The sequence below is a fragment of the Nomascus leucogenys genome, chromosome 5 (genome assembly GCF_006542625.1).
Source record: "Nomascus leucogenys isolate Asia chromosome 5, Asia_NLE_v1, whole genome shotgun sequence".
Lineage (NCBI taxonomy): Eukaryota > Metazoa > Chordata > Mammalia > Primates > Hylobatidae > Nomascus > Nomascus leucogenys.
This window is the reverse complement of record NC_044385.1, coordinates 48,918,055-48,931,373: the sequence shown is the minus strand read 5'-3', so window position 1 is coordinate 48,931,373 and position 13,319 is coordinate 48,918,055. Positions and strand designations below refer to the sequence as shown.

The 13,319-nt window shown below is 36.7% G+C and overlaps 1 protein-coding gene across 2 annotated transcripts in view; it reads right to left on the bottom strand.

Annotated features, from left to right (window-relative positions):
- Nucleotides 1-13,319, bottom strand: part of INTS7 (integrator complex subunit 7) — a 100,997-nt gene that overhangs the window by 45,150 nt on the left and 42,528 nt on the right. For both annotated transcript variants that reach the window (XM_012506770.2, XM_030813045.1), the window contains exons 8-10: nucleotides 7,444-7,561; nucleotides 2,182-2,316; nucleotides 602-699 (exon numbers count right to left, since the gene is read on the bottom strand). In XM_012506770.2, the coding sequence (XP_012362224.1) occupies nucleotides 602-699; nucleotides 2,182-2,316; nucleotides 7,444-7,561 (351 nt within the window). The remainder of the gene's footprint in view (nucleotides 1-601; nucleotides 700-2,181; nucleotides 2,317-7,443; nucleotides 7,562-13,319) is intronic.

Sequence of the window (13,319 nt, the reverse complement as noted above, 5' to 3'; positions counted from 1 at the left end):
GTGGTGCAATAATGGATCACTGCAGCCTCAACCTCTCAGCCTCAAGCGATCCTCTCACCTCAGCCTCATCAGTAGCTAGGACTACAGGTGTGCCCCATCATGTCTAGCTAAATTTTAAAAAATTTTTCTGGAGATGGGGTCTCAGTATGCTGCCCAGGCTGGTCTTGAACTCCTAGGCTCATGCAATCCTTCCACCTTGACCTCTCCAAAATGCTGGGATTACAGGCATGAGCCACTGTGCCTGGCCTCATTTCACATTTTAAAAATCTTGCATATCTCTAAGATGATTTCTGTAACTAAGTGAAGGTGAAAATTCCTTAAAATATTCTTCCCTTGGCTTATAAACTAGGGCTTATACCATTGGGAAATTAATGAGCGCTTATGTTAAATTAATGAACATTTATGAGTTGGCTGCAGTCATTTCATCAGTTTTTTTTGTGGTTTTATCAGTTAGATTAAATCAGTGTGGTTTTATCAGTTAGATTTAGTCACTTAGATTAAAACTTCTAAGAGTACAGGAGCTACGTCTGCTTAACTTTGCTTTCTATTACCTAAGACCATCATATATATCTATTACAACTTAATAAATAAAAGTTTTCACCTTTAAAGTGGCCTGAGCACCTGGACTATCATCTTGACTACAAAGTACCAGTAGGGATTCCAGGCCAAAGACAGCATCTTGTTCCAGGGCCAAAAGATCTAGAAGAAAAACACTAAGCTTTATGATGGTCAAGTGATGTGTGTACAAACACACACACACATCTATATGCACACACACACACTCTCTTAGAAAAAACATTAAAGAGTTTAAGATGCAGGGAATTATTAAATGGATGAACCTAACCTTCCTTGAAAAAGTACATGTGGCATTACTTCTAGAATGTAAAGTCTATCTTCAGACTTTATTTCTACCACTTTATTGAAGTATTCATAAAAATATACACATTAAATCAAGAGCTAAAGCCACAAATCTATAAATAAAGCAAAACTGAAATAGTGTCACCAGCTTAGCTAAGGAAAATACTAAGAACAGCAAACTATGCAGTATGTGTTAATCTCCCTAATCAGAAATAAATTATGCAGGTCCATTTTTACCTAAGATGTAACAGTTTTCAGCTTCTAATGAAACTTGAACCACTTTTAGGAAATAATAAGGTCTCCACATAACCTTATTAATGTTTTAAGTCTGACCATAAAGAATGAACCTCTTAGATGTCTCATGAAATAGCAGTACTACAACATCTTTTCACTACCATAGGGTTAAAATTTCTCTGAAGGTTTTAGAAAGTTCTGAATATATTAGTTACCTTTAGGTTAATATATTTCAGTGCTGAGAACACACAGCAGTTTTCTATGCTACATGGGAGAAAATACTCTTTGCGATGCCAATATAAAACAGGCTTAATTATCCAAATCAGAATCAACTTTCAACTTTAAGAAATGTTTCCTGAGTGTAGAAGCTTGGCAAACAGAGTAAAGGATAGTGAAGGTCAGGTTGCTAGAAAAGAACAGGTACTAGGAACAAGCAGTGCTGAAGGCTAGGGGCGATAAGAGGAACCACTGAGCTTGTAATCCTTAATAAAGATCAAAATCAGCACTGAAACAGATGGAATATCCAAAATGCATTTCTTGTTCTTGAACACAAGTCAAAAGATGTTAGGTAGACAACAAAATATGTGCATTATTTTCCTTGCATGTCCTCGATTATGCAAGTCAGTTTAATGCCACATATACCTAGAGTAAATTCTGTGAAAATTTAATTCACATTGGTCTGTGAATTCACTTGCCTCTAGGTGAAACTATTTGTTATTTAAGTCCCTTGAGAACCTAAGTAAATTTTCTAGGTTTTTGTATAAGTGAACATACTACCTTATACAAAAGGGGTAGAGTCCTAAGCAATCTCTAACCACCAGCACCATATATGCAAAGGTAAGCAGTGGAAGGAAATGGGCAATGCTCCATAAAACCTTTCAGTTCCACTCCCAAGGTCTTCATCTCTTTATTATTCTTCACAAGGATAAAGTAGTCTTAAGAACACATGCTCTAAGAACACTTTGAAAGGAGTCAATTTGTAGACCAAGGCACATAAGCTAAAAATGAGGGATTAAAACAAATCAAACAGAATTCTGTCCAACGTCTAAACCAAAGTTTATATATGATGTCAGTCCTGATCAAGCTTACCGTTTTCTTGACAAGAGACAGTTATATTAGTTAGGACTCTAACTCCATGAGCTGCAATGCCCCTGTTATTATGGTAACAGCAGTCTTGGGCTAATTTGACTAAATCAGAAGATCTGGGAGAAGAACTCACATTTCCTAAAAAAGCAGAGAAAAGTAGTAGAGATTGTAATTCAAATAGTTCAGAAGCAGTTCAGCTTATAGGTTCAATTTTCTTAATTTTTGAGAAAAATCTCTAACAATAAACTTCAACGAAATTGCCTACCACAATCCCACTATCAATACATATCAGCATTTCTCTCCATTAAGGTACTTAAAATAGGTATGTGCCAACAGTTTCATAATGACTACGATCTAAAATCAACATATAATTTCTTAAAAAATATTAATAAAAACTGACTAACAGTACAAAAGGCAAAACAACTATCCTAAGAGTTCAAATGAATTCTGATTAAAACAGGTATCATTACAGGCCTCTTGTCAGACAAAACCATACTTTCAAGATAGGAGAGAAAAGAGAAAAAAATTCAAGTTTGCTTTTTTTTTTTTCCATCTCAGATTGCTGGCATACATTTATACCTCAAAAGGTTTACATAAGAATTCATGATTTTAGAGCTGGAAAGAATCTTGGGATCATCTGATTTAACACACCCTATTTTTACAGATGAAATCAAAGCCCAAAGCCCCAAAATTTTAAGAATCTTGCCATTAAGTTCATAAAACTTACCAGTCGTGTACTAATGCCCGTTATTATACTCTTCTGCTTTATACCTTAAATTCCGTGCTATAAATTGCAACAATTTTTAAAATTCACATTTGAAATTCTGGAATGCAACATTCATGTTGTAACTATTGTAATTCACAGTAGAGAAGTCCTCAGTTATAACTGAATAAGGTTCAAGAAAATAAGGAGATTGGGGCTTGTTCAACTACTTAAAAGAGTCTCCCATTCCTGTCTTCCTTTCCTCTGCTTATTTTTCCATGATTCTGGTCAACTTCAACTTTGTTTCTCATACCAAGGGTGACCGTATTTTTTGAGGCTGAAAGGGACACTATTAAGAATTACAACAGACATAAACCATGAATATCTGAGGTGACATGGGACCTATGGTCACTTTATTGATTTCTGGTTTAATATAATACAAGCTTAGGAGAGAGCCTCAGTGTTTTTTGGGTTTTTGTTTGTTTTGTTTTGTTTTTTTGAGACAAGAGTCCCACTCTGTTGCCCAGGCTGGAGTGCAGTAGTGCGATCATGGCTTACTACAGATCACAGCTTACTACAGACTCAAACTCCAGGACTCCAGCGATCCTCCCACCTCAGCTTCCAAGTAGCTGAGAATACAGGTGCATGCAACCATATCTGGCTAATTTTTTTTGTTTTTTTGTAGAGACGGGGTCTTGCTTTGTTGCTCAGGCTGGTCTCAAACTCCTGGCTTCAAAAGATCCTCTGATCTTAGCCTCCCAAAGTCTTGGGATTACAGGTGTAAGCCACCATGCCTGGCCCCTTCAGTGTTTTTAAGTTAGGCAAAACATTAGAAAGATGAATCTATATCTTTATTTTTTCAAAACTTTGGAAACTGTATTTCCTCTATTCTTTTTGTCCATGGGATATGGACAATGCGGAGTCATCTATAAATTCACAAACATGTTTTACAACTTGTTTTTTCTTTGTTTTATTCCTACCGACACTCACCATAGAAAACTTAGAAAAAAAACCCAGAAAAATCCAAAGAACAATACAAAAATCATACCAAATTTCACAAACCAGCATGACCTTACTGTTAATTTTCTGAAATATTTCTTTTAAATCTTTTTCCCCCTATGTACAACAGTACAATTTAAAAACTCACACATAATCAGGATATGTAGATACTGGCCAATATCCTGCTTTTAAAATCTAATATTTTTGAGCCTTTTCCTATGTTTTCTAGGAATAAGATTATTTTTAATTTAATTTTTATTTATTTAGTAATGATTTTCTAAGATAAATTCACAAGGCTCACAAGGTACAACAAAGAGTAGAAAATGGTAAAAGGCTAATGAGAGAAAAGTTTTCCTCCCCCACCCAGTGTTATCAGATTCTTGTGTATCATTCCAGATTCTATAAATTTACAAGCACATTTATTCCTTTCTTTCTTTTTCCTTTTCACATACTGTTTTCCATCTTGTTTTATTTCTCTTTAAATATTATATCATGGAGACTGCTCCATGCCATATTTTCTTTTTCGTAAACTGCATTGATTTTTATTGCAGTGATGTGTCATAATTTCTTTGAGTCCTCTATTGATGGACCTTTTAATGCTATTACGTCCTCTACTAAGAAATAATATTTTGCTATTATATAAAATGGTGCTCAGAATAATCTTGTATATATGCCATTTCTCAATGTGTGACTATGTAAATAAGATAAATTCCTAGAAGTGGAATGTCTGGGTTATCTGTAATTTAATGAGTATTTCCAAATCACCTATGTACAAGTTTAATAATTTACATTTGCAGCAGCAATGACTGCTTACCCACACCCTTGTCGACACACCATGTTTATCAAATTTCTAAATCCTTGCAAATCTGATGGATTAAAATTATTTCAAGTGTAGTTTTCAGGTGCCTTTTTCTTAAATATGTCTGATATTGAACATCTTATATATTTGAGCCATTTGTTAGTGATGATTTAGACATACTAAATTTAAGTTTACTTTGTAAACTACTTTTGGCTACATTGAAAAAACCTAATCAACGGAAATAAAGATTTACCATTATTTATGGAAATAATTTAACTTTGGAAAATCCTTGACTTTTATTTTTTATAAATATTATCTAGTCTATTTATTTAAGCCTTTGCTTAATTCCATATATAAGCCAAAATTAACAAACTTCAATAAAAGGACAAATACCTAGCTTGAAAAGTGTTTAAGTATTATAACCCAACATAACGCTAATACATGTCTTTGGAATTAAAAAATAAAGAAAAAGAAAGTTATGGTGCATGTAAGTCAGTTTGGTACAAAAAAGAGAATTCTGAGTCAGACCACTGAGTTCAGGCCTAGGCTCAGACACTTCACAAGTATGTGAACTTTGGACATACCGTCAAACCTTTGTGAGTCTCAGCTGCAATACTTATAAACCCCTTTGCATATGCCTCACTTGAAAGGCTGCTTGTATGGGAAAGCTCTCATCTATTATAATATACGATTAAGACTTTGTCTACCACAGCTCTTTCAAAGTGCAATGTCGGTGAAGGAGGTTAACCGCAAGCTAAGAAACACACTGGCTGATATATGCAGAAAAAGAATAAATTGAAAGCACCTTAGGTATATGGTAGGTTGTTTATAAAGAAGGCTGTGATAATCTCTCACATCCCTTGTGGACATGCTCCTTTACCATGTGATCTTGCAATTCCATGTGACTTACTTTGGCCAATAAAGCATTGGAAAACAGGCTGCAAGCAAAAGGCTGACAAGTGCTTGTGTGTTGCTGGCTTGCTTTCTTTTGGCTCCAACCAACATCCTGAAAAAAAACCTAAGCTAGCCCACCAAGAGTCACATGGATAAAAACTAAGGTGCCTCAGCAGAAAGCCTTTCAATTGCTAGCATGTGAATGAGGCCATCTTAGACCATCCAATCCTGGTCATACATGACCATAATCACACGAGTGACCCCGAGTGAGGCCAACAGGACTGCCCAGCTGAGAACAGTCAAAATGGCTGATTGACAGAATTAGAGCAAATAAAAAGGTCATGGTTTTAAGCTACTCGGTTTGGGGTGATTTTGTTAGGTAGCAATAGATAACTGATAATGTACGTCAGAGAATCACTGGAAAGCCTGCAAAACTAATAGGAAAACAAGGTCAGAAAATAAATAAGAAAAAGGCCAGGGAGCAACCAAGACCACAGCCCAAAAGATCATGCATGGAATTAGTCCAGTGAGGACACAGCAGCAATTGTTACTGATTATTTCATGTCACAGCTTAACTTCTGTCACGGGGTACCAGACATAGCAAACATCCACTGCTAGAGTATATTCTGGAAACAAATGTTGCTCTGTCATTGCTACATCACCATATCCCCATTCTCTCATATCCCCACTTCCTTGTTGTTACTGGCTCCCAATTCAGTCTGTGGCATGGAAATGATTAGTTGAGTCCAAGCCACATGTAAGCACACTAGCTGGAAGGGAGGTGTGACAATAGAGTATCAGGTCTTTTTAGCTTCCTATTAAGACTTACATGGCAGGGAATTCCCTACACCTAGAAAGTATCATATACTATGCGGCCATAAAAGGGACAAACAAATGTACATTACAGTTCTTTAATTCAAACTAACTGACTACAAAAGGAAGCAACAGAGGTTCCGCAAAACTTGCATTAAAACAAAACAACCAGCGCGGGCACAGTGGCTCATGCCTGTAACCCCAGCACTTTGAAAGGGCAAGGTGGGTGGATCACTTGAGGCCAGGAGTTTGAGACCAGCTTCGGCTAAATGGTGAAACTCCATCTCTACTAAAAATACAAAAATTAGCCAGCCACGGTGGCGGGTGCCTGTAGTCCCAGCTACTCGGGAGGCTGAGGCAAGAGAATTGCTTGAAACTAGGAGGTGGGGGTTGCAGTAAGCCAAGATCCCCCCACTGCACTCCAGCCTGGGCAACAGAGTGAGACTCTGTCTTAAAACAAAACAACAACAACAACAACAACAAAAACACAAAACGACAAAAAAGTTTAGCTTTAAGTCTATTAGGTAAGCAAGCTCCTTACCGGGCATTAATGAAAGCATTTTAGAATTAATCATCTTGAATAGGTAACTAGGAAAGCGTTATTGGGCTGGAGTCAAGTTTTATTTTATTTGTTTTCCAGAGAAATAATATGCACCTAAAAGGAAGCATATGACATTTGCTCTTAAAACTCACTACTATTTGACCTTTGAAATGTACTTAAATTCAAAGGGCACTTTGAGTCAGAGATACACAAAAGCAAACCAACTATTTTAAGCATCCTCAAAAATATTTTCACCCACATATAATTCAAAAAAAAAAAAAAAAGGACAAACCTAGAAAAATATATTATTGACTTAAGATCAAGGATGCGAGATGTTGTTATCATAGGCATTAGTTAAGAAATCATGTTCAAATAAATCACTAGCATGTAATGGAGTATGAGATTTTTGAAACTTTTCCCTGATGTTAAAGCTTTATAGAAGAAACAACCTGAAACATAAATATGGATAAAGGAGTTAGCACATTATTTATATAGTATCTCCCTTCTTCTCCTTACCTGGAACTATACTGAAGTAATGTTTGATGGCGATGGTCCCTGATAGTGTGGAAAGGACAGACAACATCCCTAGTTTTAAGCTGTCATAAGGAGTCTGGAGGGCACACTCACAAAGTGCCTGGAATGCAGAAGAGAAATGAATATAGAAGTTAAAACATCAATATACTTCTAAATTGTCTACTCCATTTACATTTTCTGGCTTTTAGAAAAATTATATATTAAGGACTTTTTTTCATGTTAAAAAACTTAAGTCGAGGCCAGGTGTAGTGGCTCATTCTGATAATCCCACCAGTTTGGGAGGCTGAGGTGGGAGGATCACTCTAGCTCAGGAGTTTGAGACCAGCCTGGGCTCAAAGTGAGGCCTTGTCTCTACAAAAAATTTGAAAAACTAGCTGGGTATGGTGGTATGTGCCTGTGGTCCCAGCTACTTGGGAGGCTGAGGCAGAAGGATCGCTCAAGCCCAGGAGGTCGAGACTGCCATAAACCATGTTCACACCACTGCACTCCAGCCTGGGGGACAGAGCAAGACCCTGTCTCAAAAAAAAAACAAAAAAAGCACTAGGTCAAACTTCCAAACTCTTTAGGGGAGCCTCAGGAGGCAGGATAACTAAATGTAAACTATGTTGATACATAAAAAGGACACTAGGTAGAAACTAAAGAATTATGAATAAAGAATGAACTTTGGTTAATAATAACAATGTATCATATTGGTTCGTTTATAACAAAAGTACTATACTATTGTAACATGTCAATAATAGGGGAAATGGTAGGGGAATGTGGGAACCCTGTGTACTATCACCTCAATTTTTCTGTAAATGTAAAACTATTCTGAAACCCCCATCATATTTTGCTTACTTAAGAGAGATACGAATATTATTTCATATATGTGTAATTTTTTAAAATAATGGCGAATTGGCCGGGCGCGGTGGCTCACGCTTGTAATCCCAGCACTTTGGGAGGTCGAGGTGGGTGGATCACGAGGTCAGGAGATCGAGACCACGGTGAAACCCCGTCTCTACTAAAAATACAAAAAATTAGCCGGGCGTGGTGGCGGGCGCCTGTAGTCCCAGCTACTCGGAGAGGCTGAGGCAGGAGAACGGCATGAACCTGGGAGGCAGAGCTTGCAGTGAGCCGAGATTGCGCCACTGCACTCCAGCCTGGGCGACAGAGCGAGACTCTGTCTCAAAAAAAATTTTAAAAAATGGTGAATATGGAATTCTATCTAGTTTCTAAATGAATAGAGCTATCTTCCTCCCATTTCTGGTCATTTACTCTTGACCAGGTAGTTTGAAGTATTACCAAACATAAGATGCTAGTTTTTCTTTTTTTTTTTTTTTTGAGACGGAGTCTCGCTCTGTTGCCCAGGCTGGACTGCAGTGGTGCTATCTTGGCTCATTGCAAGCTCCACCTCCTGGGTTCACGTCATTCTCCTGCCTCAGCCTCCTGAGTAGCTAGGACTACAGGCGCCCACCACCATGCCCGGCTAATTTTTTGTATTTTTAGTAGAGACAGGGTTTCACCATGTTAGCCAGGATGGTCTCGATCTCCTGACCTCGTGATCCGCCCACCTCGGCCTCCCAAAGTGCTGGGATTACAGGCGTGAGCCACCGCGCCCGGCCAAGATGCTAGTTTTTCTTTTAATGCAGTGAACTATGAATACATAATCACAGTACAGTGACTCTTGCCTTATCCTTTATCACATGATTCTGTATCATATAACTGCAAGTAATATAACAAGTCAAATAACTGTTTTGTTAAATTAATTTCCATTCTCCCACAAAGACAAAGGTTCAGAAAATAAGCAAAACTTAAAGTCTAAGGAAAAAAGTTAAAAATAACATTTCAGAAAGGATTAAAATAAATTTAATATGACCATCAATAAAAATGTCAACAAAACTGCAAGATGATTTAGATTATCTGATTTTAAAGATCACGTGGAAAAATAAAAATCAGAAAACATCCAGAAAAACTGGCAAGGAAGAGATTCAAATATATACTAGAATTTAATATATGATAATGGCATTTTAAATAAAAGATACCAGTTAATCAAAACTACAAAGACAATTGACCAGTCATTTGGTAAAATAAAACTATATCCCTGGTTTTTTTTTTAATGGCAAATAAAAAACCAAAACTGTAAAAAGTACTATGAGGTAACATGGAACAATACAAAGTAAAAAGATAATTGGCAAACCTAGAAAAAAATATTCACATCATATAACATCAATAAAGGGCCAAGACCCTTATTATATAAAAAGTTCTGGCCGGGCACAGTGGCTCACTCCTGTAATCCCAACACTTTGGGAGGCCGAGGCAGGAGGATCACCTGAGGTCAGGAGTTCGAGACCAGCCTGGCCAACATGGTGAAACCCTGTCTCTACTAAAAACATAAAAATCAGCCAGGTGTGGTGGCGCATGCCTGTAGTACCAGCTACTCAGGAGGCTGAGGCATGAGAATCACTTGAACCCAGGAGACAGAGGTTGCAGTGAGCCAAGATCGTGCCACTGCATTCCAGCCAGGGCAACAGAGCAAGACTCTGTTTCAAAAAAAAAAAAAGTTCTTACTAATAAATAGGCAAAAACTCAACAAAAATTTGGTATTTCACAGAAAGAATGTACACAAATGTCTTTTAAATAGTCTAACCTCATTCACACTTTGAAAATTTTAAATTAAAATATGTCACTTTTTACCTATCATACTGACCAAGGTTAAAGTTTGATAATACATAACACAGAAGAATATGGGGAAATAGGTGCTCTCACACGTTGTTAGAAGAGTAAAATGGTGTAAATCTCTTTGGTGAGTCATTGGTATTAACTCTCAAAAATTTTTAAATATCTAACATTAGACCTAGAAATTTCTTTTCTGAAAATTTATGTTCACAAAGGTGATTTTTTACAAACTATTCAATGTAGAAATGTCAACAGTAACAGTAAAAGTATCAGAAACAACCTAATGTCCATCAGTGGGGAACTGGGTATATAAAGGAAGTACCACACATCTGATAAAAAAAAATGCACTAGATCTAGCTGCTAATATAAGATGTTCCCCCATATTGAGAGATAAAAGGTTTAGAACATGCACGTAGTGTATTTTCACTTGCAAAGAAAAAAAGATGGGGCATACACATGTTTCCATATTGATGAAAAAGTTTAGGAAGGATACATAAGAAACTATTAACAGTGATCACTTCTGCAGAGGAGACCTATGAGAAGAGATGACTTATATTTCACTCACGGTATACTTTTGGGCTCTAGAAATTTTTTGTCATATACATGAATACTTTTTTGACTGAAAGAAAAACCTAGTTAACAAGAAAAACAGCAGCAGCAGCAAAAATTATCATGAAAGGAATGGAAATAGACCTGAAAGATGCAGTATGTTCCAGGTAACTGAAAGGAAGACAGTCTAGGTAATGCATACACATACTCTGGCAATTAGGCCAGAATATGGGGTGTTTAATTTTGGCCTAAGAGGAGATATGTTCAAAAGGATAGAGGCTAAGTAAGATGGGCGAGATTAGGCCGGATAATATAGGGCCTTAAAAGTTAGGCAGAGTAATTAAAACCTGATGAAAAAGGAAAAAAAAAGCCAGAGGAGAGAATAATGGCATCTAAAGGGTTAGGGAGGATAATTCTGGCAAATGGTAAATAAAATAAAGTTAACAAACAGAACTGAGAGTTAAGGATGCCAACCTATATATAGCCTCTGGCAGTAATCCAGGCAGGTGGTCATGATGGCCTGAACTAGAACTTGGTGGCAGGACTGGAGAACAGTGAATGAGTATGACAGACATTTTAAAAGAGATTACATATCAAGGAATGAATAAGGATTCAGTAATTATTGCAAACTTTCAAATCTAGTAACCAGATTCCATTTAAAAGACTGAAATTTATGGGGGATAAACCAATTTTAGAAAAAGGACAGAAAATAGGATGAGATATGAAGTCCAAGAAGAAATATCCACCAGGCATTTGGAATCTAAGATACAGCAAATTTTTAATTGGAAGACTCACACCAGAACTCTGGCTCTGCCATCTACCATCTCTGTGATCTGAGCTAATTACTGAAATATTTGAGTCTCAACTTCTTTGTCTGTAAAATGGGGTAAATATTTGTAAAGAACTGTTGACTTTCATAAAAAACACCTCTAGAAAAATATACAAGAAAATAGATATTGGTTGCCACTGGGCAAAGGAGCTGTGTAGATGAGAGAACAGTAGGTGGGAAACAGTCACTATACATCCTTTTGTAGTTTTGGAATTTTGACCACATGAATGTGTTGGCATTTAAAAAACTGAATTAAAATTAAAAATCAAATATAAGTGAGGTGACATCTATTGTCTGTAAGATTACAAAGCTACTGAAAGTCAAAGCACTTTGCAACCCATACAGGCTACTATGTTAGAGAGCAATGTAGAACCTCAGGTAAAAGGACTAGATTGTTGGAGGCCCTGCAAACCGGCATTAAGAAAGGCCGTAAGAATGACAGAGAATAAATGGTAGAAAGCAGAGAGCCATGGACTCAACTTGGAAGAAAAAGGGCAGTGAAGAATACAGAGAAGGTGCAGGTTAGGTAGTGTAATGAATGAGTGAGGACAGTTAAGTGCCAAAGAGGCCAAGAGAAGGGGCAGGTTGACAGTGCCAAATATAAAGTACCTAAGCAAAGTGACAGGAAAACAGATCAAAATGCAAGTGTATGAAAGAAAGAGCAGGGGATGAGGAAATAAAAGCAGATATAGATGCTGTTTTTGAAGTTCAAAAGAATGCATTTTTAAAAAGTGATTATTATTTAATACTATAATTTATTATGTATTTATTCAAGCACTTAGGCCATTTCCGTTTGTTCACTTTTTGTTACCTAAATTGGCCTGCCTTGTACTGTTAACTAGCTTGTGATTAGGACTAACATCCTAAACCAAACAGCCCCAGAAATTAGGAACTATGTTCTATATTTACATGTATTCCATATTATGTCTCAGATTGCTCTATGTATAATAGATATTTAGCCTTCTGTGATAATAAACTAGGTGAGACATTTTATATGAAATGATATTAATAATTTTAAATAAGAAGAATTTTTACCATTTAAAAAACTGAGTATTAGAAAATCTTGTGATAAAATTATTTACAATGTTATATTCTGTTTCTGTCATCTAGCACATTATTGGGAACCTAAAGCAGTCTCAGTAAATAAATATTCCTTTAAGCCTGGGCACATAGCAAGGTCCCATCTCTACTAAAAATTTTTTAAAAATTATCTAGGTGTGGTGGGGCGCATCTGTAGTCCTAGCTACTTGGGAGGCTGAGGTGGGAGAATCACTTGAGCCCAGGAATTTGAGGTTGCAATGAACTACAATTGTGGTACGGCACTGCAGCTTGGGCAACAGGGTAAGACTCTGTCTTAAAAATAATATTAATAAAATAAAAAAACACTGATTTAAAAGTTCATTAATCCAAATCAGTAAACTTAACAGAGCAAATCATGAAGTTCCCCAGAAATGGTACGTCAATCACATTTCAGTATAAAATCTGGTTCGTGGACATTACCTATTACAAAATTGTTACCAGGACCATTTTTCATATCAACAAAAAGGAAAAACTGTCTTTTCAAATGGAGTCCTCTGTCTCATTCATTACCACTGGCTTCTTCACTATTTGGTCTAAATTCCCCTCTCTACTGGCTTAACTCACTACTCAACTAGAGGCTCTGGCCTGAATTATTGTTTTCTGGGTCAATCCCTAAATAGGGGCTTCTCCTACACCCTGGAATAGGACTGGCCACCAGGGATATGTTCCAGAAAAGTATAATAAAAAGAAGTTTATAATCTTTAAAGTAAAGAAAAATGTTATGTTTGAAAGTATTCTGTCAGAG